General features: G+C 35.5%; 1 protein-coding gene and 1 pseudogene across 9 annotated transcripts in view; one reads left to right on the plus strand and one right to left on the minus strand.

Annotated features, from left to right (window-relative positions):
* PHTF2 (putative homeodomain transcription factor 2) overlaps positions 1-26504 on the plus strand; it is a 114443-nt gene that overhangs the window by 81241 nt on the left and 6698 nt on the right. For 7 of the 9 annotated variants that reach the window (XM_041722752.1, XM_041722755.1, XM_041722754.1 and 4 more), the window contains 7 exons: positions 3198-3384; positions 4876-5031; positions 10457-10675; positions 17367-17495; positions 19296-19568; positions 19800-19931; positions 22475-22561. In XM_041722752.1, the coding sequence (XP_041578686.1) occupies positions 3198-3384; positions 4876-5031; positions 10457-10675; positions 17367-17495; positions 19296-19568; positions 19800-19931; positions 22475-22561 (1183 nt within the window). The remainder of the gene's footprint in view (positions 1-3197; positions 3385-4875; positions 5032-10456; positions 10676-17366; positions 17496-19295; positions 19569-19799; positions 19932-22474; positions 22562-26504) is intronic. The other 2 variants (XM_041722757.1, XM_041722758.1) reach the window with 1 other exon arrangement.
* Positions 7815-8264, minus strand: LOC121471879 (annotated as a pseudogene).

Consider the following 26504-nt stretch of genomic DNA (forward strand, 5'->3'; position numbering starts at 1 on the left):
TGAGGGTGGTACATATATTTAGCATTTTCTTCATCCTTTCAACTTGGTTTTGCAACTTATCTGAATTCAATTTGTGAGAAACATCAGAAAGCTGCTATAGTTTAGTAACTTATTGTTCATGTCTCCTGAGAGTGTTCTGTGTCTGAGGAGATAGTGGGGAAAAGAAAAACCCAGTGAAGATTGGAAGTAGGCAGAGATAAGAGAGGAAGGGAGATAGCTGAAAGGTATGTGCAGTGGGTATTACTAGTACCCCCTCCATAGCTTCAGTCTTTACCCTGTCCTGGTAAGCAAAGAGTACATTTCCCTTAGAAAAATCCCTGAAGCATCACTTATTAATGATTCAAAGCCCTTTTCACCAGGTCCTTATCATTTTGCCCTCTAGGGTTCTGGTTCACTCTGCAAGGTTTCAGCCACTTTTTCTACTTTGACTACCAGCCTCCAAGCACTGTTTTCAACTGCCTAGTAATCTTTCTAAGGGTGTTTCTAGGCCCTCAAGGTCCAGCATTTCTATCTTTCTTCCAAAATAAATTTCTTCTCTTTCACATCCTGTTTAATGGTTCTACCAACTCGCCAGTCTTCGTTCACATCATTCACCTCCTTTTCCTGTTTTTCCAGCCCAGTGTAATTTCCAGGACCCTTCATAGATACCTTTCCAGCACACGCCTTGTCTATCTTTTGTGGTTTCTCACATTTTTGGAATATCAGGAACTTTACTTCCCTAAGTCTTTTTCTAAGTCTACTAATTGCATAGTTTTCAAGGGTGAGGTGATGGGAATAATTAATAGCTGGTGTTTTTATCACTTTCTTCCTGAGACAGAGTAGGTCACAAGTTTTCTCTGTACCTTTTGTTTTCTGTTTTTGCCTTTTCTCTTCACTACATTAATCCATTTTCCTCCTTTCCTCTGCTACTCTTAAATGATTTTTGTTCTATGGCTCATTCCCTTGGTCTTGCCATGCCTCTCAGGGTCATATAGAAAGAAAAGGGTCAGAGGATTAGGCTGAGTCTTGCAATTCTGTGGAGATGTGTTCTGAATGATTAGAAAGCATAGGAGCTCTGTGAAGCATATAAGAAATGGAATCTGTCTCCTTTAATAACCTTAAAGGAGAAGGTCAGGAAGGAGAGGGGCCTGTTTGTATAAAACAAAAGCTTTCTAGGCTTTGATGAGTGTATTAAGAAGAAATCATATCAGGCAACTTCCCCAGGAGTGGGTAAGTTGGAGGTAGTGTGGAGAATATCATTAACCTCATGGTCAGAAGGTCAGTATTCTAGTGCTGGCTTTGCCTCTAACTGGTTGTGTGACCTTATATAAGTTCATTAGACCTCTTTGTATTTCTGATCCATTGTTTCCAAAATGAGCATTTAGAATAGGTGAGTTCTAAGGTCCTGCACAGTTCTAAAAGATTCCAGTAGGACTGAGTACCTATAGTGTTAAAGGCAATTCTTTTGTGCTTTTAAAAAAAATTGTTTTAAATTTAAATTCAGTTAATTAACATAAAATGTATTATTAGTTTCAGAGGTAGTGGTCAGTGATTCATCAGTCTTTTTTTTTTTTTTGATTCATCAGTCTTATATAACACCCAGTGCTCATTATATCACATGCCCTCCTTAATGTCCATCACCTACTTACTCCATCTCCTCACCCTCCTTCATTGACCCTCAGTCATTTTCTATGATTAGTAGTCTCTGATGGTTTGTCTGCCTCTCTGATTTTGTCTTGTTTCATTTTTTTTCCTCTCTTCCCCTATGATCCTCTGTTTTGTTTCTTAAATTCTTTTGTGCATTTTTTAAAGATTTATTTATTTATTTGAGAGAGAGAGAGAATGAAAGCAGGAGTAGGGGGGAGGGCAGAGGGAGAGGTAAGCAGACTCCCCGCTGAGCAGGGCCGAATTCCAGCCCTTCCTTCCCCCACCCCCATCATGACCTGAGCCAAAGTCAGACACTTAACCAACTGAGAGCCACTCAGTTGCCCCTCTTTTGTGGATTTGTAAAAATTTTTGGTATTTTGACCTGTACTAATTTTTTTCTTGCAAAATGGATACTCTGTAGAAAATTCAAGGGGATTTAAGTAAAATTAAATGCAAGAAATTAATAAATTTCATGATAAACTTAATTTGCATTGAGCACATTTTAATTTTGTATAGGACTTACACTGTATTTTTACTAACCATTTCTTTTGGATAGCTATTCTTTCACCCACTGTAGTCTCTGAAGATTCCTCAAGCATTGGCCTATTAATCAAAATATTTTTTCTTTTTTTAAAGATTTTATTTATTCATTCATGAGAGACAGAGAGAGAGAGGGAGGGAGGGAGAGGCAGAGACACAGCCAGAGGGAGACGCAGGCTCCACGCAGGGAGTCCAATATGGGACTCAATCCCCAGACTCCAGGATGTCGCCTTGGGCCGAAGGCAGGCGCTAAACCGCTGAGCCACTCAGAGATCCCCTCTTACTTTTCATGTTGTATTTTGTATATTGAAAAAATTAAATTCCTATCAGTGAAGAATGTCAGTTGTAGCCTTTTTGGTAATTAATGGCTACATGATAGTAATATTTTTTCAGAGTATTTCAATGGGTGAAAGAGGTTACTTCTTTATCTTCTTGGTTTTCTTCATTTCTACTTCTTCCATTATTTACAAACTTGTATTATAAGGTTTTCATTTTCTTCAAATATTTTATGTTACAAAAGGCTAAAATGAATTTATCAGAGTTATTTATGTATATATATTAATAGTATTTATTTGAGTAAATGAAAGTGCTAAAACCAAGTTAAAACACTAATTGCAAATTAATCTAATAATTACAGAAAGTCTTTTAAACAAAATTTTTTTTCCAAAATTTTAAAATACATTATTAACCATAATAAAATTGGCAAAATTTTTATTATAGATTTTACGTAAAGACCAAGTTGTTGACCAAGAATCATTTGATAAGTTAGGGTGTATACCTTAGAATTGCTATTTGTAAGACCTCCCAACCTATCTGGTAAGCTGAATTAGGACATTTATTTACAATTATTGATTTATTTTATATGATAGGTATTATATTTTTAAGTTACTTATTATAAAAATAAGGTAGCCATTAACATCCTGAGAAATAACTACCAGATTTAATTATTAACAGAACATAATATTCCATCAGTAACTCATCCAAAATAAGCTAGGTACACATAACATGCTTCTGCAACTTTTTCTTTTTAGATCAAAGAAAGCAAAGAATTCAATTGATAAATCAACGGAGACTGACAATGGCTACGTATCCCTTGAAGGGAAAAAGACTGTTAAAAGCAGTGAAGAGGGAATCCAAAGCCATGAACCTCAGTGTGAAACTGTTCGACCAGAAGAGACAACCTGGCACACAGGAACACTGAGGAACATTCCCAGCAAAGTCAGTGTGATTTTTAAAATTGTTTGCTTGTATGATTTCACATCAGCTAATGGAAAGTGACTTAGATATCGGAATCACCTTTGAACTACACGTTTTCTCCAGAATTTATTCTCTGAGCTGTTACAAATCACACTGATAAAGCTGAAAATCAAAGTTACGTGAATAAACTCGATTGCTGATATAACTTGGCACCCTCCGAATTCATGATTGATGGCTCCACATCTTTCAAAATGTTAAGGCACTTCATAGTTGATGTTTCTTAAGCCTTGTCTTCTCTTTCCTCATTTCTGTGTATGTGTGCATGCAAATTTGTTTTAAATGGAACATCTAGATTATCTTAAAACTGAACTAGAAATCTGGCTTTCCATTCATGTTCCCCATACAAGAATATTACCTTGTCTTTTCTACCTTCATTACCTTTGGTGTCAGCACATTTGTTTTGGTTTTAATTTGAAAAAAAATATTATTGAGGACATATTTAATAAGGATAATAATTATTTGTTTACTTTTCCAAAATAATAAAGAAATCCTGCATTTATTGTAACAAAGCCTTATGGGATAACCTCTATCTCATCATTTTGCTGTTTTTTGTTGGTTTTTTTTGGTTAGGTTTTTTTTTTTTAAACTTATAGTAAAAAAAATATGGCCAAATTAAAAGATATTGCTTCTGTTACATCATGTGAACATAAACATTTTGTTGATTCTTCCATTTTGAGTGAAGTATGTGCTACTACTTGATAGTACATGCGTTTTCAGTACCAGTAGCTATACAGTCAATAGCATAGGGCTGCAGTGAAATAGAATCCCTTACTCTGATTTTAGATTTTTGAAGCATTTAGCTAATAATGTGAGCTTCACATCACTGTCATCACTCAAAAGGTAAGTTTTCAGTCATACAGTTTTCAAACACATTTTCAGCTACTTTTTTCCTACTATAGTTATGAGAGGAACATGAAAATATCAATAAAACCTAAGCTCTAGACTCTCTCAGTTTCAGAATATCCAAAATCTGGATGTACATAATGTCTGTCTGATATGTGCACACATGCAACTACTATTTACTTCCTCCTGCCTCATGTCATTATTAAATCAATAATGGTCTTATAATTGATGGCATTTTGGGTTTGTAGAAATAGTAAAATTAGTTCATCTCAGTTTTCTCAGCTTCTTTTAAATGGTCTCTGTTTTATTTTTATTCTCTTTTATATTCTTAATTTTCTAAGCTATTTCAAATGTTTTCATGAACAAAGGTGTTATAGGACAATATTTGACAAATGGCTGTTGAATTACTCTTAAAATTGAAATAACTGTATAATCACTAATTTAAGACATTTTTAAAGAAGTTTGGGTAATACTAATCAATCACTTTGAGGTTTTTGAAGATACTTGAAGGTGTATGTATAAATACATATAATTTAAAATTTTGCAGTTGTGAAGCTACAAATTCAGTCATAAATTACCAGTAATTCTCTTTGTGTACTCCCAACTTAGGATACTCAAAGGACAATAACAAATGTCTCTGATGAAGTCTCCAGTGAGGAAGGTCCTGAAACGGGATACCCATTACGCCGTCACATGGACAGGACTTCTGAGAGCATTCTTCGGAACAGAAAGTCACACCATTATAAGAAACATTACCCTAATGAGGTATAGACTTTGTCCTTACATATGTGTATATATACCTATTTTATGTGTTACTAATTTACAACTTCTTCCAACAATTGAATATAATCATTGAAATAAGTTTATTTCCCATCACTGTCAATTATCTTGTTATATGATCTGGATTAATGGAGTAGCAGTTTTAGATTTATGTATTGCACACATGATAGCTACACTTTTGTATTCCTTTTGTGCATTATCTCTGAAGACTCATACATTCAGTTTGTTGTTTACTTTTAAAGACAATCATCCTAGAGAGACACTCTGTGAACTCCTGTGTGAGTCTTTTTCACAATTTGTAAGGTTTTGTAGCTTCTTGATGATAGCAGTTATCATTCTAAGTGACTTTCTTCATGTTACTATCACTAGTTATTAAGCTGCCCATACTATAAAATTCAATTCTTTTTTTCTCCTTTGATTCTTTCTTTTTTAATATTTGTTTTTCTCTAAACCCTTTTCCAACTTTCTCACATCACTTGAAGTTATCATATCCCTTATAACTACTTAAATAGAAAAAGAATTTCATTCAATTGTATTTTTAGTTTTTATTCTATGGACAGAACATTTCATTATCTCACTTCAAGGCAAATGTCACTTATGACACTTTTTGATGAACATTGCCTTCTCTTTTTAGACTATATTAGAATTTTTTTATTGATGATTTAGGGCTATACTTTTGAAAAATCAGGTATTATCCTGTGCAGGAGTGTGCATACCTTGATTATTCTAAGCTTAGAAGAGTTACTTGTTCTTCATACAATCTTCTCTGTGGTTATATCTCTATTTAATCTTAGTGGTGACTGGCTGTGTTTCTTCTTTCGGTAGCTGTCATAGACACCCCTAATGCCAGTGTGTCTGCTCTTTACCTGTTCACACAGATCATATGATATATTGTCCCCTGTTTCTTTTGAAGTTCAGTCTGGTGAACTTCAGTAGTATAGTCAAGTCAGTTGGTCTTGGAAGGGATTCCAGGTCATCTATAGAAGATCTTCACTTACTCCAATAGAATAAATTATTGGGCTTTAGAAGTACTTTTCTCACCCCATAATATTTGTTCTTCTTGATTTGCAGCTATATTTTGAACTGTTGAGATTCTTGAAGAACAGAACAACATCCTAAGGATCTCAACTTTTAAATAAATATTAAATATAATTATTTTAATGAATAAAACTTCTGGATTTCAGGCTAAGTAATGCTGATAATTAGCTAGGAGGCATTGGTTGTTTTAAGTCTTTTTTTAATGATATAAAAGATTACCTCAAAATAAAACCTGGTCTTCAGATTCTTTATCTGTTAAGTAGGGAGCTTTAGAACTAGAAGATATTTTAAAAGCTGCATTGCAGTTCAAGAAAATTCTGACTCTCAGGGATCCCTGGTTGGCGCAGGGGTTTAGCGCCTGCCTTTGGCCCAGGGCGCAATCCTGGAGACCCGGGATCGAGTCCCACATCGGGCTTCCGGTGCATGGAGCCTGCTTCTCTCTCTCTCTCTCTCTCTCTCTCTCTCTGTGTGTGACTATCATAAAAAAAAAAAAAAAGAAAGAAAGAAAATTCTGACTCTCAAATCAAGCCAACCTTACGAGGTATTTTAAGAAAGCAAAACAAAAATTCCTTTGTATGAATAAAATTGAGACAGGAAACAGTAGTGTTGTAGTGTTGTTTTACATCTTTATGTACCTATTCTGTTCTCTTCAAATTACTAGTGATATTTTTCTTTAAGGGTGAGACACAAGGAACTCCTTTTGGAACGCACTTTGTGCATGGATAGATCTGGTGTTCTTCATTATAAAATGACTGGTTAGGGACACACCCATTTGTTATAAGCCTCCTTTATGTCAATATCTATAGATATACTTTTTAGGGGTTTTTAGTTTTTTAGGAAGAATCATCCAATCTGCTGGTGGTATGAGAGTAGTAGATATTATTCTAGGCTGCCATGGCATTTGTCATCAAGGGGATTGGGAATGAAGTGGTAATCTTGTCATTTAGTGTGTAGACTTTCACTTAACCCCTCTTCCTCCCAACTCCACCCCTGCCCCAGTTTGTTTTTCTACTTTTTCTACTTTTCAGTTTTTTCAGTACTTTTTTCAGTACTTTTCAGTACTTTTTTCAGTACTTTTCTACTTTTTCTTCTTTTCAGTTACCTTTTTCTACTATCTGCGATGTTTATCTGGTTGTCTTCTAGTCTCCTGTTGGGAAGATGGTAGTGGAGTTACTTGATTATTTAGAATAGGAGGTGTCCTGTGGAATTGATAACTTCCTTTAAGCATTTACCCTGTTTCCTACTCTCTCCTGCTTTGTTTAACTCTACAAGTGTCTTTCAATTTTTATTCCCTGTTGAAAATCAGCTTTTCATCTAATGAAAGTAACATTTGATGAGAAAGAAGCATAATGAAGAAACCATGGGCTTGGACTCAGAATATTTAAGTGATTTTGGAAAAATTATTTAACTTCTCTGAGTCTCAGTTTCTGCATCTGTACAGAGAGGAGACCAACCTCCTCAGATTGTTAGTACTAAATAAGATTATACACAATTGCCTGGTATAAAGCATTTATGTTATAAATTCTTATTCCCTTCAAATAAATAATTGATTATATGCTCAGAGTTTTAGCTGTCAAAAGATTTAAAATAAGCAGACTGGACCAAGTTAAATGAGCTATTAACTTGAGCTATTTTCTGTAATGCAAAATTTTCCAATTTTTAGCCTTTTTTCAGCATTTTTTATAGTTTTATGGTTTTATTAACACAAATATGACATGAACATAAGCTATCTATTCATTTTCTTCACTATGTAGCCTGGCATTGGGATTGGTGACTGATTGCCAGCTGGGCTGCTTTTTCCACAATGGCTTTGTAGTTCTTGGAGGATACATTGTGAGCAATCTCTGCACAATAAGATTTGTTGCACATCAGCAGCACTTCAAGCTCCTTGAAGTTGTGGACTAGGAACTTCCAGAAGCCACTAGGCAGCCTGTGCTTTGTTTTCTTGTTGCTCTCATAACCAATGCTGGGCATCAATATCTGGCCCTTGAATCTTTGCATACCCTGTTGTCAGTGCCTCTGGGTTTCTGCCAGTTGCGCTTAATTTTGACATATAGGTCTGACTGGTGCCGGATGAACTTCTTGGTCCTCTTTTTAACGATCTTGGGCTTCACCAGAGGTCTGAGGGCAGCCATGATGCCCAGCAATAGATGGCTGCCACTTCCGCAGGCAGCACCAAGGAGAAGAAAGCCTTTTTTTCAGCAATATTTTGTGAAATTAAAAGTGGCCATTAGTCACCTAAATGTTGCGGTAAAATTCTTTTTGACATACAAGCGGTCATAGGTCATAAGTTTTAGATTTTCCATTTATAAAATGGCCCACTTATTAATCAGAATTTGGCAAAATACATTTATAAACAAAGATATTTCTGAAATCACCCATTAGTTTCACTTAAATAATCATCAGGCCTTTAATCTTGTTACTCATTTCTGTATCAGATGAGCAAGTCTGCATCAGAAGTTGGTGATAGATAAAAGCTAGTTTTATCAAAAATTTTAGGTGAGCGATTACTGGTTACTTAATACTTTCTGTGCCTTACTATCTAATGAAAACAGTTATGATTAAAAATTGTGTATGCTTTGAGTATTCTGGTTGACGTTAGTAAATCAAACATTTTTGGGGTGCTTTTTATAAAACAGACTGATTTTTTACCTTTTTTCTTTCTGTATTTTCTTTTTATTTCTCTGCTCTCCTGCTCAACTCTTTCAAAACATTTTTACTTCTCCTTCCTTCAAACAAATAATTCTTTTCCCACAAATCCTTAACACACTAAATATATATTCATGGGGCCCCATTCTAATATTAATTAATTAATTATCAAAAACCTGTCTCATTCATTCAGGATGTTTTGTTACATATGGTAAGGGTAGCAGAAAAAATTGGTTTTTGTCTTCATCGACTTACAGTGTATTTGAGAGTTATGATTTACTTGAGAATACTAAGTACGTGAACATTTAATAACACAGACAATAGAGATGCTGAATAGCAAAGTAAAATTTATTGTCATGGAAGTAAATAATAATAACCTCACTTTAGGGACTAAGGGATCACTCTAAGTAGAAAGCTGCAAAACTAACATTTGTGGAGCTCCTGCTTTGTACCTGGTTTGTATTGAAAGCTACAGTGCTCATATAATTTTCAGTGTCTCTTTAAGATAGTTTTATTCCCCATTGCCAGAAGACTAAGCAAGGGTCAGAAACGAGGAAAACAGTTTAGAAAGGGACACAGATGGGGTTTTCCTGACACTTGGTTGTAGAGGAGAGTAGGATACAAGGTAAACACATAATTGGAGGCTGGAGTGACAAGGAACAAGCTGTGTTTAGGGGCTAGGGAGTAGCCCAGTGTCCCTGGGGGAGAAGCTGATGGTAGGGACAAGTGGAGAATAAAGTCCAAAAAGGAGCACATTTGAAGGCTGGTGAAGGAATTTGAACTTCATCCAGGAGAGCAGTGGGAAGTCACAGAAGGACTTTGGTCAGAGGAGTGGGAAAAAGCTCACTTTAGGAAGATAATCTGGAAAGTGGGGAAGGCCTTTCAGATTGGGGGCCAATTTGGAGGCTCTTTATAGCAAACAAGATATGGATGATAAAGTCTGAACTCTGATGATAGCACAAGAAGAAGAAAGGGATACATCTAAAACATTTTAAAGGTGAAATTGACGGTCTTAGTGACAGGATAATTAAAAACAAATCTGAGAATTTCAGCATACTTGGCTCTAAAGATAGCTATTATCATTCTTTATTCAGTAAAAGTTATTTTGAATTATTACATCAAACTTTTACCCAAAAATATTTATTTTGCACAATAATAACTGCAAGAAAAAAGGAAACTGATTAGAAATTATTTAACTTGTGCTTTTTAGTTTTTCACTTTTATGCCATAGATTATCTCAAAAACATGAGTTGGCAATTATCTTCCTGGGATAGATTATTAATTTTACATCAATTTATTGAACTTCTGTTTGAAAAACAAAAACAGTAGATACATGAGATCTTGTGTTGCTAAAAAAGACTACAGTAAGGAAATAACTCCATTAAACACATCAGTTAAAGGTGGTTAATATTCACTGACTATACAGTCCATACAAACTTAATTCTGAACTGTGTAGAAAAATTTAGGAGGAAATAGGCACAACCTTCGCATGCAAAATAACACTTGAAGCTGAGATGTGAAGTTAAATAAATTTTGAAATGAGGAAATTTAGTTACTCCTTAAAAGCTTATTTTTAATGTTTTGCTCTCTATTTCACTGTCATTTGGCAGTGTATTTGTTGTTATAGCAAAAAAAAAAAAAATAGTATATGGTTCTGATAGAATCCTTTGAGTTGGAAAGGGTACATAAATTGCATTAATGTCAAAGAATATCTTGATTTCAGGATGCCCCTAAATCGGGTACTAGTTGCAGCTCTCGCTGTTCAAGTTCCAGACAGGATTCTGAAAGTACAAGGCCAGAATCTGAAACAGAAGATGTATTATGGGAAGACTTGTTACACTGTGCAGAATGCCGGTCATCTTGTACCAGTGAGACAGATATGGAAAATCCTCAAATTAATCCAAGTGTGAAAAAAGAATATAGAGACGACCCTTTTCATCAGGTTGGTTTACAGCATTGGGTTATTTGGGGCTCTCAGTCCAGCTTTTTTTAATGTATGTACAGATTTTACAGAGGTGGAAAAAAAGCTTACATTCAGTTAAAGTAATAGTCCTATGATTTGTTTTTTCATGTGAGCTGTAGTCTGGCTTCATTGGAACATAGAATTTCAGTATTTATATTATGGTTATATCTCTCGGCTTGCAAACTTACATTCCTGAGAAGTTGTTGGTAAATGGAGTTTTATAAGTCAATTTGTGTTTTAGATGCGTTAGTCTTTTTTTCAGTCATCATACTTCATGGTTGGATCAGCACTTGTGGCCTTAACTCCACCGATAAAATTATGATTCATAAATCTCTATCTCATGAATATCAGATTTACATCTCCCAAGAGCTTTAGTAATGCTGTCCAACAGAAATATAATGAGAGTCACATATGTAATTTTAAGTTTTCTGGTAGCCTCATTTAAAATGTTTAAAATGGTGAAATTAATTTTAATATATTTTACTTAACCCAGTATACTCAAAATATTATCACTTCAACATATAACCAGTGTAAAAAATACTAATGAGATATTTTACTTTTTTTATACATCTTCAAAGTCTATTGTGAACTCTTACAGTACATCTCATGTGGACCAGCCACTTTTCAAGTGCTCACTAGCCATGTGTGAGTAGGTTACCATATTGGACAGCATACATCCAAACCATATCTTCTTTTGAATTGCCCCACCAGGTTCTCAAATTTAACCAAACACCCCATTTTCTCTTGTAAATCTGTGATGGCGCTCAAAGTCTTAGTGAGTGACCTCTCCATCATTCCATTCACCAGTCTGGAAACCCATGGTCATTTAAAATCCTCACTCTTCCTCTTCTTTCCCTCATGAAACTTTTCATCAAACTCTAATAATAAAACCAAGTAAACTCTTAAAAAATTATAGTTAGAAGGGAACTTACTTAATCTGCTAAAGGGTAGCTGCCAAAGAACCTTCTAAAAGCCTATCATATTTTAACAATGAAATTTTAGGAGTATTTCTATTAAATACAGAAACATGTCAGAGATACCCTTTATCACACTGCTTTTTCTGTCAAAATCCTACCAGTTATGTTTGTCTGGTTGAACTTAGATTTAAAGTCTACATTAAAGAGCAAAATGTCAAGAATAACTAAAACAGTTTAAGAGAACAACAGGGAGACTTTCCCAACTGGATATGAAAATTTATTTTAAAAGTATAGGAAGGGAGAGAAAACTGAATGGGAAAAAATAAGAGAGGGAGACAAACCATATGAGACTCTTAACTCTGGGAAACAAACTGAGGGTTGCAGAAGGAGAGGTGGGTGGATGGATGGCGTAACTGGTGATGGCCATTGGGGAGGGCATGTGATGTGATGAGCACTGGGTGTTATATGCAGCTGATGAATTATTGAACAGTACATCTGAAACTAATGATGTACAATACGTTGGCTGAATTTAAATTTAAAAAAAGTATAGTAATAAAGGTAGTATGGGATAGTTGTATGCTATGGACTGAATGAATGTTTGTGCCCACCCCCTCCCAGCCACCGGTTCATATGGTGAAACCAAATGCCCAAGGTGGTGGTATTTGGAGATGGGGCATTTGGGGGGTAATTAGGTCATAAGGGTAGAGCTCTAGGAAGGATACCCCAGAGAGCTGCCTTGCCCTTTCCACCATGTGAGGTTACAGCAAAAAGAGTTTAGTCTTTTTGACTATAAAAACCAGGAGGTGAACCAGGAAGTAGGATCTCATCAGACACCAAATCTGCCAGCATCTTGATCTTTGGACTTCCAGCCTCCAGAACTGTGAGGAATAGATATCTGTTTTTTTTTTTTTTTAATTTATTTATTTACTCATGAGAGACACACACAGAGAGAGAGAGAGAGAGAGAGAGAGAGGCAGAGACACAGGCAGAGGGAGAAGCAGGCTCCATGCCGGGAGCCTGATGTGGGACTTGATCCTGGGTCTCCAGGATCAGGCCCTGGGATACAGGCGGCGCTAAACCACTGAGCCACCGGGGCTGCCCTATCTGTTGTTTCTAAGCCATCCAGTCCATGATATTTTGTTATAGCAGCCCAAGCAGACCAAGGCAGCATATAAAAAAATAGACCTATGGGACAGAATAGAATACCCTGAAGTAGTATGTGTTTATATGGATCCCTAATACATAAGTGGCACTACAACCAGTGGGGAAAGGATGGATGGACTCTTCTGTATATAGTTGTAGGTCAAATGATTATTCATACACAAAAATATATTCCAGGGCAGAGGGAGAGGGAAAAAGAGAATCCCAAGCAGGTTTCATGCTCAGCATGAATCCCCATATCAAGCTCAGTCTCACAACCCTGAGATCATGACCAGCTGAAACTGAGTCACCTGCTTAACTGACTGAGCCACCAGGCGCCCCAAGAGAAGAATTTTTTAAAGAAGATAAAAAAAACCACAAGCAAATATCAAAAATGATAAATTTCAAATATCCTAAAAATTTAAAATTTGGGGCCACAAATTAAGCCATAAACATTGTTAAAAGATAGAGAAATAGAATTAACAAAATGTTTTGGTCCCCTTACCCTGAGATGTGAGCCACTTGAGTGTGTATATGTATACATAGGGAAAACCGGGAGGGAAGGATTGAATAGCTGTAAGAGAAGAAGTTGTTGAATGAGATTTCTTATGATTCTGGAAGGGAAGCATAATTAGGAAGTTTTGCCTTCAGTAGGAAGGAGAACACATCTTTTGCTGAAATAGAAGGAGGATGAGAAGTGCATAGAGTAGAATGATGAAGGTGCAAGAGGTCTATTAACGATAAGAGAGATGATAGGACTGGGGGCTTGTAGATGGTGATGAAGGCTCAAAGTTATCACTTGTGGGAAATGGAGAGTATGTGTGCATGTATTTAGCGTCACACTGCCGCATTGTTGGGGGTCTAGCTGGAATCTGAAGCCAGGAATTTGTGGTTGCCCAATCCACACAGTTGTGTGATACTCTCTGGAGTTCAGTTGTGGTAATCAAGAATACCAAACATTCAAAAAGCATTCACTATCTGCCAGGCACTGTGCAAAATAATCCTGCTGCATTATGTCATGTAATTCTCACAACCTATGACAATGTGGTGCATTTTTAATGTATTTATATAATTATTTTATAGATGAGAAAAATTGGAGCTTGGAATTAAATAATGCACCAGAGTCACACAATGTAGGTGCTCAGTAAATAGTTGCTACTCAGGGGACAGGAGACGCCAGGGAGTAATGGATATGGTAAGAATCCAGACTTCTTAGTTTGAAGAAGGAAATGAAACCAAGAAGGGACAGATGGATTGAAGGATAGGTATGTTTAGAAGGGTTTTAGAATTGAAGATTTGAGACAACTGAAAAAAGGAGTTGTGGTTGAAGACTTAGTTCAGAAGTCGAGCAAGTCGAGCATTTCGGTGTGTTGACAAGGTTCAGGCTGTGGCCATGAGTAGCTGAAGGTCTACTGGAATTTAAGAAGTGAAGAAAACAATGAACAGCCCATGAGAATAGGGTGTTGGATGAGTCATCGGGATATTCATCTACGTCACTGAGCATAATAACTGGAATTGAAGTTTAGGAAAATGCCACAGAGCTATTTTCCCAGTGATTCCATAAAAAAAGCATAGAAGCAGGGGCCATGTGTTCTTTCCTCATGCTGACTCACACAGTGCTTAGTACATAGTAGGTGTTTAACAAAGATTGAGTGAAAGGAAATAAATTTTTTCAAAGCATGCCAAATTGTTTTTAATGCATGCTATACAGAATAAATTGGCCCTAAATATATCACACCACTCTGCTTTTTTTTTTTAGTAAGATTTTTAATGTTCCACTCTGCATATTATAGTACCATAGGCTTACATTGCTATTGCTTTTGGATTCAAGACATGATTTTACACACATTTATTATTCTCAGGCTTCTAAAAAATAAGTTTATATTTTCAGTTTTAATAGTATCCATGTAATGGAAATTAGCTCCCTTTAATGCAAAGCTACCAGTTTTTTTCTCTTATGACTAAAGTCTGTATTAGGTTTGGAGGGCCGTTTTTCTGCCCACCATAAAGACTGCAAAATCCCTCCTTGTGAAGAAACGGAGCATTTGTATCCATCCATTCTAGTCAGAATGTTCTAGTCAGGATGTTACCAAATTTGTAGTTTTGTTTTATTTTATTTTATTTGGCAATAATCACTGAAACATTTCTACAGCAGAAAATTGCTCTCCTCTAGTCATGGCTGAGTATATAATAAAGTATGAGGCCATATTCAAGTGAGATTCATTTTTCAGTAGGTAAAACCAAATTTTCATGGGTACAGTTCCCACAGGTAGAAACCCCAGTGAAGCAGTTGTCATGGTGAATTTACTTGAAATAAAACGTACCACCATTTAAGTGTTAAGGTTTTCAGGCAATAGTTGAGATTTTTGAAATAGAATTATTTGCCCTGATGTTTTCCTTGAGCCTTTTTGAAAAAGTGTTTCCTGCAGTGCTGTTCTTGACACACTGTAGGCAGTGCATGTTTCCACAAGACTGTTGTTTCAGAATATATTTCACACACACAGATTCAGGGTGTATCTATGTTCACACACACAGATACAGGGTGGTTTGTTTGTTTTTCAGTTAACTCTTTAAATTCACCAGTTTCTGGTTGCTGTCTTTTCACCTGCCTTCTGGCTTTCTAGAAACAGAAAGATGATATCAGACACTAGTTAAAAGAACTGCAAAGGTAGCTGGGCAAAATGAATACTTTTGGAAGGAGGGTGAAGAGCTTCTTGAATTCTATTTCTGTCTCTAGGTAGACTTTCTTGGTAAGCCTTGCTTCATGTAATTGGGAAGCCATTAATTTACTGTTAACAGACTTGAGAGTTTAAAAAGATTAGAAGCCTGTAAATCAGTGGTTGAAACCTCACCTCTCAGCCTTTACATTCTGCATTCAATTTCTCCCACTTGTTCTGTCTTTTCAGTTCTGTTCTGTTTCATAATTAACTAGATTTCCATGGAAAGTTTGATATGTATTTTGGCACAGATTACTTCTATCCTAGCTAGAACATTTTGTGGAATATTCATTTGTGGAATTAAGTGAATAGTTAATAACTAGTATCTTACAGTTTTTAAGGCTCTCCAGTAGTGAAATATATGCTTTGATGGTTAATGTATATTAAAATATTATATCTTTGGAAAAGATAAATTTTTAATGGAAACTTTTTCATAGTCAAATAAACTAAATGTAAAAGAGCCTTGCCAATAATATGGCTACTGGCATTATGGTTTGTCTATAATTATTCATCACTGTTTATTCTACTTATAGTAAATATGGTGTATCTAGCTTTACATAAAGAAAATTAATGTATGTCAGAATGCTAATAACTTCCCATTTCTGTTTTCTTACATACTATTAAAGTATTATATCTTTAATCAAAATGAATCAATGTAATTTTATTCTCCCTACAGGAAAAGATTATATTCCTTAAGTTTTCAAATACATATCTTTACCATATTTTAATCACATTTTTGTTCTTCCAAGGATGAATATAACTATAGTAGAATCTTCTGTTTATTGTTATGTTATTTTAATGAAATAAATTATAAAAATAAATTAGCAATACTTGTAACATAAACAGATTCATCCATTTGGGGTCTCATCTTTTAATGTTAACTTCTCTTATGTCTGATAACATAAAGATTAGTTTTGTATTCATTTTGTTGCTATTTTTAATCCCAACTATCCTGTTTTGAACTTTCATTTATTTTTTAAAAGGTTTTATTTTTAAATAATCTCTGCACCCAAATGTGTGGCTCAGACTCTCGACCCCAAGATCCAGAGTTGCACACTCCACCAAAAGAGACAGCCAGGAGCTCCATGGTTTTGTTTTTTTAAATATAAACCTAAACAAACCAAACACCCCAAACTTAAGCATCTGATCCTGTGTATTAACACTCTCAATTGTTCTTTTCTCTTCCTTGAAAAACTGAGAGGTGCTTAATTCTTGGGAGAGTACTTATAGTTCCATATGCTTCTGTTTGCAATATTTACTCTAAGGGGGGAAAAAAGTTAAGTTAATCCTCTGGGGAATCTCTAGATTAAAATATCAGAAAAGTAACTCAATCAGATACTGAGGCTGAGGGTGTGAGGCTGAGGCTGAGGCTGAGTCTCTTTCAGGATGAGATTGTATCACCGTTTCATCTTTTAAAGAGGTTTAAGCCATACCTGTCATCTGCTTTTGTATTGAATGACCATAAGCTGGAGAGTCAGTAATAAGAACAAACTGGCATCCATTTGTCTTGGAACAGGAGTATATTAGTAGCTATGTAGACAAATTGACAACTAAGTGCTTTTGCTGATACATTTTAAAGGATTTTTGAACAATTAGTTTGCCTAATACCTGTTATAGGAAGTTCTTAACTTCTTTATGACTGTGTAATTTCATATGCCATCTGCTTAATGTATATGCTAATTAATATTAACAGAATTCTAGAGTCACTGATTTTGAGTATTTGTAAATACACATATACCCATATTCAGAGAAATATGTATATGTGTGTTCTATTTATAAAATATGATAAATGTATTCATCAATTTGTTTTTTAGTGTAGTTTATATATATACACACACATGTTTTATTTATGAGATGTGATAAATGTATTCACTGATTTCTGTTTCTTTTTTATAGAGTCATTTGCCCTGGCTGCATAGTTCCCACCCAGGATTAGAAAAAATCAGTGCTATAGTATGGGAAGGCAATGACTGTAAGAAAGCAGACATGTCTGTGCTTGAAATCAGTGGAATGATAATGAACAGAGTGAGTTTTTAAATTTTATTCTTTTAGTTCAAGAATAAGACATTGGTTATTTATGTATTAAATAATTACTAGGATGTTATATTTACAACTTAACCTTATTTCTTCAACTTTAAGAAGTTATGTATATTTGGCACTGTGATTTAAATGGTGATTTCTCACCAATCCACTGTCATCTTTTAATGTTTTCGTTCTTCTAACCAAGATTAGATGAAACAATGTAAAATTTCTTTTATGTTACTCTTTCTTTTGTTTTTTATGGATCAGACTGAGGAGGCGCTAGATACACAAGTGTTGCTGAAGGCTTATTTTTCTCCTGTATCATCCCTCCTGCTTCATTTATTTATTAGTACTCTCAAAATTCAAAGTAAAATATTTGTATGATACTTGCCCACTTAAATATATAGAAGTGATGCAGCTAGTGGTGTGAAAATCTTGAGCAGTGTGAGGAGGTGGAGTACAAATAGTAAGGGTTTTAATTTCAGTTTCTATTAAATTGTGTCTTTTATCAGATCATTACACTTTTTAAATTTTATCTGATTCTTCTGGACAGCTAGTCATAATTTAACTTGCCATTCTAAATTTCTTGTCTTTTGTTAGTTGTGTTAGAACTATTGTGCATACTTCATGGAGGACAGAAATTAAAAGTAACCGTGCTACAAATTGATCTCCTTCCTATTACATATGCAGAAGGAGTCCCTGGAGATTTGGATATAGTTGGTGCTCCATACCTTAACAACTGTGAACTAGCAGGTCATTTACAGAATGGATAATATGATGATAAAAAGTTAGCTGGTATTTAAGATCCCTCATACTCCTACCAGTCTTATTATTTTCCATTATTTAAAGTTCCAATTTCCTTTTTTATAATTCCTTTTTCCCCTCTTTCTCACTTAATTTTTTTCCCTCTCTAACATACTCTCTCTTCTAAAATGGTTTGAGAGTTTAAGGAGATACCCATTTGTATTTTGAACTCTTTGAAGGAAAACACAAGTTGCAAGTTTGTCAAATAAAATTCTTGATTTTTCTTTTTGTGAACCAAATTTAAGTGGAAATGAGATCTCATTCTTTTTAATACTGAAGTATTTGTGAATATTTCTAACTTTTGAAATAATGACATACATAGAATTTATTTTTTCCAGATCTAGGTAAGACCAAGATGGTTCATTCTTTTGCATCTATTTAGTGAATTAAAAATCTGATAATGAGGGATGCCTGGGTGGCTCAGCGTTTGAGCATCTGCCTTTGACTCAGGTCGTGATCCCAGAGTCTTGGGATCAAGTCCCACATTGAGCTCCCTGCAGGAAGCTTGCTTCTCCCTCTGCCTATGTCTCTGCTTCTCTCTCTCTGTGTCTCTCATAAATGAATAAATAAAATCTTTAAAAAAAATCTGATAACCTATTTTTAAAAACTTGAAGACCTGGGGATTCCTGGGTGGCTCAGCAGTTTAGTACCTGCCTTCGGCTCAGGGCGTGATCCTAGAGTCCTGGGATCAAGTCCCGCATTGAGCTCCCTGCATGGAGCCTGCTTCTCCCTCTGCCTGTGTCTCTGCCTCTCTCTCTCTCTGTGTCTTTCATGAATAAATAAATAAAATCTTAAAAAAAAAAAGCTTGAAGACCTAATGACTTACAATTTGACTGTAATATACTTCAAACTTTGAATAAATTTATATTTCATAATTCATGTATTAAAACTCATTTTAACAAAATGATTTCATATTGCTATAAATGAGATAATGCTTAATAGAAATTCATTTTGCTGTAGATAAAATTTATGTACAATTTTTTTTCTTTCTCTATAAAGGTGAACAACCATATACCAGGAATAGGATACCAGATTTTTGGAAATGCAATCTCTCTAATCCTGGGTTTAACTCCATTTGTTTTCCGACTCTCCCAAGCTACAGACTTGGAACAACTCACAGCACATTCTGCTTCAGAACTTTATGTGATTGCATTTGGTTCTAATGAAGATGTCATAGTTCTTTCTATGGTTATAATAAGTTTTGTGGTTCGTGTGTCTCTAGTGTGGATTTTCTTTTTTTTGCTCTGTGTAGCAGAAAGAACTTATAAACAGGTGGGTATAGTACAGAATTCAGAATAGAGAATACTTTATACTTTTCATAATATTTAAAGAACTTCTGAAGTATTTTAGTATTTCATTAAATCATTTTGATCTGCTAATTATTTTCCTGTTTTGTTTTTGTAGTACTTAACCAAAGAAAATCATAACGAGCCATATTTTGTCAATTTTTGTTTTTCTGTGGTAATCTGCTTGAAAGTTAATCCTTATCCTAATCTTTTTTAGCGATTACTTTTTGCAAAACTCTTTGGACATTTAACATCAGCAAGGAGAGCTCGAAAATCTGAAGTTCCTCATTTCCGTTTGAAGAAAGTACAGAATATAAAAATGTGGCTCTCTCTCCGGTCCTATCTTAAGGTAGAATGCTGGTGATAAAAATACTGTTAACATGCTAACTTCCTCTGAGAGTTTCAGTCTTTTTTTTTTTTTTTTTTGAGTTTCAGTCTTTTTATCAATATGTATGTATGTCTAAATGTATAGTTACCTGTGTACTAACATGGTACAATGTGGCCATACTTAGTATTCTTTTTAATCCATATGCAGAAATCCGAAATAAATGTTTAACTTGTTCTTTAGAGTAAAACACCAGAGGTCTGAACGGCTTAAATACATTTTAGGTAGATTTTTCCAAGATCAGATGGTTCTAAATGTATCTTTTTAAAAAATTTTTTTTTAATGGAAGCATAGTTGACATACAATATTACATTAGTTTCAGGTGTACAATGTAGTGATTCACTTTTTCTGTAGGTTATGCTATTCTTACCACCAAGTATAGTAGCTACCACCTGTCACCGTACAGCATTAACACAGTTACCATAGACTATGTGCCCTAACCTGTGCCATTTATTCCTGGGACTTATTCTTTCTGTGATTGGAAGCCTGTACCTCCCACTACCCTTCACCCATTTTGACCATCCCTATCCCCCTTACCTCTGGCAACCATCAGTCTGTTCTTTGTATTTATAGGTCTGATTCTGGTTGTTTGTTTATCTGTATGATTTGTTTTTTTAGGTTTGACATTTATCTTTTTTTCATAAATCTCACCACATTTACTCATTAGAAAGCTTAAAGATTTTATTTCTATCTAGAATGGTTATCAGAAACCAGCAGAGGGAGCCCACTGCTTAAAAAAGAATTAAAAAAAAAACTAATCAGTGAGTTTAGCCTCACTGAAGTGGTCTATTACTGTTCGCTTGCAATTCTAAGCCATTCTTTTCATGCTGTTCTTTTCCTTTAATCTTTTAAATAACTTTCCTAATTATAGAAGTAAGATATAAAAACTTAGGAGGGAAATGGGAAACATCTGAATTAGGTTTAGGAAAGCACTTCTTTTGAGACACAGTGATTTTCATTATGCATGACGTAATCAGGTCTTAAATAAATTTGACCCAAAGACCAGAAACCCTCTAATAAACCTAGATCTTTATTTTTTTTTGAAGTAACAATGAAAGAAGTAAAAAAAACTGCACTGTCTACCCTTCTGTTTAAAAAATGCATTATTCTTTTCATTGATATAACTTGTTAGACTCCATTGGGAAATGCTAAAAATTGGCTTGGATTATTTTGCTCAGTGTGACTTTCCTGTCGTATGGAGGGATGGATATGATCTTTGTTATGTGGCTTAGTAAGAAGCCACCTATAATTCCTCATTATCAACTCTAACTTGGTGTTACATTCTTTTGTACATTGTTTTATTTAATGTTAACCATGTAATATCCACTACTGATAACATGAAAGTCCTTACCTTTAGGAGCTTACATTTCAGCGAGGGAAACATGTAGCCCTAGACCTAGGAATTATCTTTGATATTTACTTCCCTCCCTTGCATTTCCAATATCCAACTTATCACCATTTCCCACCCCTTCTACTTCCAAAATATATCTTGGGTCCATTTACTTTTCTTTGTTTCCATATCCGCCACCCTAATTAAAACTGTCAGTCATCTGCTTTTTATAGCTGTAGTTGCCTGTTTCCGGCCTTTCTGCATTCAGCCTCCCTCCTTCCAATACATTCCTCAGTCTGCCACCAGTGATCTTTTCAAAATGTAGTTTCATCTTATAATTCTTAAAACTTTTTGGAGGTTCTCCATTGCTCTTAGGCTAAAGAACAAAATCTGAACGAGGCCTGTAATTCCCTTCATGACCTAGCTCTTGAGGAAAGCCTCTCTCTGTTTCATTTTGAAGCACTTTGCTCTCCATTCCAGCCACACTAGACCGCTTCAGTTCTTTGAATGCGATAGTATTTTTCCTGTTTTGTGCTCTCACTTGCCCTTCCTTCTGCCAGGAATGCTGCCATGTGCCATCATACCCTGACATCTTATTTTGGCATGAATAACACTTTATTAGGGAGATCTTCCTAACTCATAATTGAGACTTAGGAGTGCGGGCCTGGAAAGGTCTCCCTAAGGAAGTCATGTTTACAACAAATTCCCTACCAGTTTTCTCAAAGCATCCTTTACCTTTCCTTTAATAGCGCTCATTACAACCAATCACATATAACTGTGGTTATAAGCTTGCTGTGCGGCTCCCTGCTAGCTCCTTTGAAGGTAGGGCCATGTCTATTTCACTCTCTGCTCTATTTCCAGTACCTAACACAGCACCTCGTTCTGAACAGGTGCTCAAGAAACATTTGTTGAATAAATGATGACTGTTTGAAATTAAATGAAAATTGTGGAAGTTACGCCATGAATTCTGTTCTATATATTCCTCATTTCCACTGAATTGCCAATCCTCAGGAAATAGTAACACTTTGTAATTAAATTCATCTGACAAATTAGGTATATTTTCAACATTGTAAGCTTTGATCAACCTGCAGGGATGGATCAACACTTTAATTGAAAGCATGGAATTAGCTGCTAATTAGTAAATATATTTAAAAATGTTTTCCCTTTTTTTCCCCAGCGTCGAGGTCCTCAGCGATCAGTTGATGTAATAGTTTCATCTGCTTTCTTGTTGACTATATCAGTTGTGTTTATCTGTTGTGCCCAGGTGAGTTGACTTGTTCCAATGTGTAGAAATTAGATAATCACATTTATAATTATTTAACTCCAGAAGGCTTTCTAATAAACAACCAAAATACCTATACACCTAGTAATACAAGTTTTAAAATGGGCTTTTTTCCAGTTTTTTTTTCATAGAATAAATATGTGTCTAATTCAACTCTATGTCATGAACAGTGGTTAGCGTTCTCAGATGTCTGTTGATTGACTGTATAGGAATTAGTTTTTATCTGCCATTCACTTGGTTATCTTTATTTCCCAAAACAAACATGAGTGACTAGAATTATGGGATTGTTTCAGACCATTTTTTATGAATCTCTGATTTATTCACATTTAGCACTAATTCTTTCATTTTATATCTGAATCGTCACTGTGACTTAACTGCCTCAGGCTCTAAAAAGGAACTCATTGTCCAAGATTAGTCAGGAAGCACAAAATATCTCAGGATATTCTAGGTTATAAAATTAAGCTTCCATTTTAATATGACATACTAGATTACCTGAAGATTCTTCTGCTTTAAAGCACTGTACAATGCTGGAGGGGAGGAGGGAGGAAAAAAAACCTCAGCTTTTTAATATACATATATAAGCTTTTTTATATACATATTACATACATATCTGAGTTTATAAGACAGTAAGGGGCCAAAACTAAAGATAAAATTTAAAAACAGAGCAATTAAGTGTATGTGTTAATGCTTGGAGCAGCCCTTGGATAAGATGAGGTTACATGGTCAATCTTAGTATCCTAGAGACTTGAGATTCTGTGCCAAGAGGACAGAAAATGAGGCCTCAGTCTACATACCTCCTAATACATGCCGCCCCTTGAACAACTACAGTCCCGGTGAGAAGGTAGAGTAAGAAATACCGCCTGCTCACCGGCACAGGAGGACAATAAGAAAGCCCATCTGACTCTGCCTGGACTCGGACAAGAATAGGAGGGAATATGTCTCTCTTCTAAGAATATATAACTGTAGGTCTGCCCTTATTGTAGTTTCCGGGTTTAAAATGTACATTACAGATCTTGTTCTATAACTTCTGTATCAAGAAGTTAATAAGAAAAGTGGTCCTAGGTTCCTGGATACCTGGGTATTTGGCAGAAGCAAAACGAAGATTGTTCTTGGGGGGATATGACCTCAACCTAGGCCTCCTAGGATTTCCACAGATGAAGCCCCTTCAGGTTTCAAAAGACTGCAAAGAGACAGTCCACCATGAGTGAGTCAGTCGACCAACAGCAGGATTAGATCTCTGGCTATGTCAGATAATAGACTGATCAGATAGGAACTATAAGATAAAGACATAGGTAACACTAGGAAAACAGGACAGACAAATTTGAAAAAGAACTGGAGGGACTTCAGAGAAAAGAAAAATACAGTTATTAACATTTAAAACACACTAAACAATAAATAGATTGAAGACAGCTGAAAATCGTGAATGAGAGATGGAAGAGGGGGCAGCCCCGGTGGCGCAGCGGTTTAGCGCCGCCTGCAGCCCTGGGTGTGATCCTGGAGACCTGGGATCGAGTCCCATGTCAGGCTCCCTGCATGGAGCCTGCTTCTCCCTCTGCCTGTGTCTCTGCGCCTCTCTCTCTCTGTGTGTCTGAATGAATGAATGAATGAATGAATGAATGAATGAATGAAATCTTTAAAAAGAAAGAGATGGAAGATCCATAATATAGAATGGAGATAAAGAGATGGAAATATGAAAAGGAGATTGAGACATATATACGGGAAATCCAACAAATACTCAGTAGGAATTCCAGATGGGAAGGAGAAGGAGGGCAGTACTTGGAGAGATAGTGGCTAAGAGTTTTTCTGTATTGATGAAAAACATTAATTTCAGATTTAGAAAGCACAACAAGGAGGAGAAGAAGCAATAAAAGTAAATCCACACTTAGACATGATTTGGAGAAACTGCAGAACACCAAAAACAAAGAAAAATCGTAAAAGCATCCAAGAGGAAAAGACTGATTTCTGTACTCAGAATTCCTTATTGCATCTCTGCCTTTTCTTCTGGGTATAATTTCCATGTTCCTGAAGTACATCCTGTAGTAGGTCTGACTCCTATGAATATAAAACCTTTCTATGCCTATCTACAAAAGCCATACAGAACATAATAACTCAAAGGTTTTGATTGTAGGATAGAAAAAGATACCTTAGGCAAATACTAGCCAAAAGGAAGCCAGTGAGTTCACATTAATATCAGATGAAATAGACTGTAGTCTAAGTACAATGGGGGATAAAGGGAAGCTTGACAAAAAAGACGATATTCATCAGGAAGACCTAATAATTCCCTTGTAATATAATGTCAAATGTATGTATAGATAGCCAAAATCAATAGCACTAAGATGAGAAATTGTAGGAAAAAACCTCATTGGGAGGTCTCAACACATTTTTTTCAGAATATAATGAAGATATATATGTAAACAAGAATATTAAAATTTTGTTCTAGAATCCAAGAACACATTTTCTTTTGAGGCATAAGGACAGTTTATAAAACTTTCCTGTGTACTTGGACATAAAGTAATTCTCAGCTGAAACTATACAGACCCTTTGATCCAACTAATGCAGTTACAGTAGAAAACAGTGACAGCTACACAAAAACTTATGTGTTTAGAAATTTTAAAACATGCAAATAACAAAGATTTATTTATTTTTTTTAATTTTTATTTATTTATGATAGTCACAGAGAGAGAGAGAGAGAGAGGCAGAGACATAGGCAGAGGGAGAAGCAGGCTCCATGCACCGGGAGCCTGATGTGGGATTCGATCCCGGGTCTCCAGGATCGCGCCCTGGGCCAAAGGCAAGCGCCAAACCACTGCGCCACCCAGGGATCCCATAACAAAGATTTAAAAAGAAATGGTGCATTAATAAGCTACTGGCACAGTTGAGAAGGTTTTTTTTTTTTTTAAAGATTTTATTTATTTATTCATGAGAGAGACAGAGAGGCAGAGACACAGGCAGAGGGAGAAACAGGCTCCATGCAGGGAGCCCGATGTGGGACTCGATCCCCGGTCTCCAGGATCACGCCCTGGGCCAAAAGCAGCGCTAAACCACTGAGCCACCCATGCTGCCCAGTTGAGAAGTTTTTTAAAGAATGCTAACAATATATGTTACTTTATATCATTAAAGTTGAAACCATAGGTGTGAACAATTTTGTACAAGTGCATAATTTATTAAAACTGACTCAAAAAGTAATTGAAAACCTGAGGAGACCTGTAACCTGTAACCTGTACCCTGTAATACGGTATTGATTCAATAGTTTAGAATTTGCCACTGGCAAAAATCCTGTAGACCCATATGGCTTTAGAGTTGAATTTTGCCAATTATTCAAGTGAACAGCTAATTCTAATCCTACACGAAACATCTAGAGAATAGGGGGGAGAAAAGGGGAATATTCCTTAACTTATTTTAGGTGACTAACAGTATCTTGGTATCAATTGCCAGAGAGAGAGTGTGAGAATGGGAAATAGGAACTAATTTTTCTTGTTAACTTCATAGTAGCAGCAAGATGAAGCCAGCAACTTAGTAACAATAAATATGCCATAACCAATATAGTTTATCCCTGGACTGCAAAGATTTATAATTTAGAAAATCCCTGAATCTGGTTTGAGCTCTTTCAGGATCAACAGCTTGCAGAAACCAAATTGGTGAATTTCGGTAGAGATTCCTAATTCTGAAAAGTACTGTTCCTAATCTGATAAAGTGTATGTTTCAAAAATTAGAGCAAGCATTGTACATACGATATTTATTACCTTAGGGGTATTTAAATTAGTAATACGACAGTTACCCTCTCTACCACTCTAGTCACGGGTTTTGATTATATTATACATTTTATGTGTTTGAAATAGTCCCTATTAATAAATGTGGAGTGTTTTTTTTTTTTTTAAATGTGGAGTGTTTTTAAAATGTGCTACTGCATTCATGATCAGTTTGT

Source organism: Vulpes lagopus, chromosome 11 (assembly GCF_018345385.1).
Source record: "Vulpes lagopus strain Blue_001 chromosome 11, ASM1834538v1, whole genome shotgun sequence".
Taxonomy (NCBI): Eukaryota; Metazoa; Chordata; class Mammalia; order Carnivora; family Canidae; genus Vulpes; species Vulpes lagopus.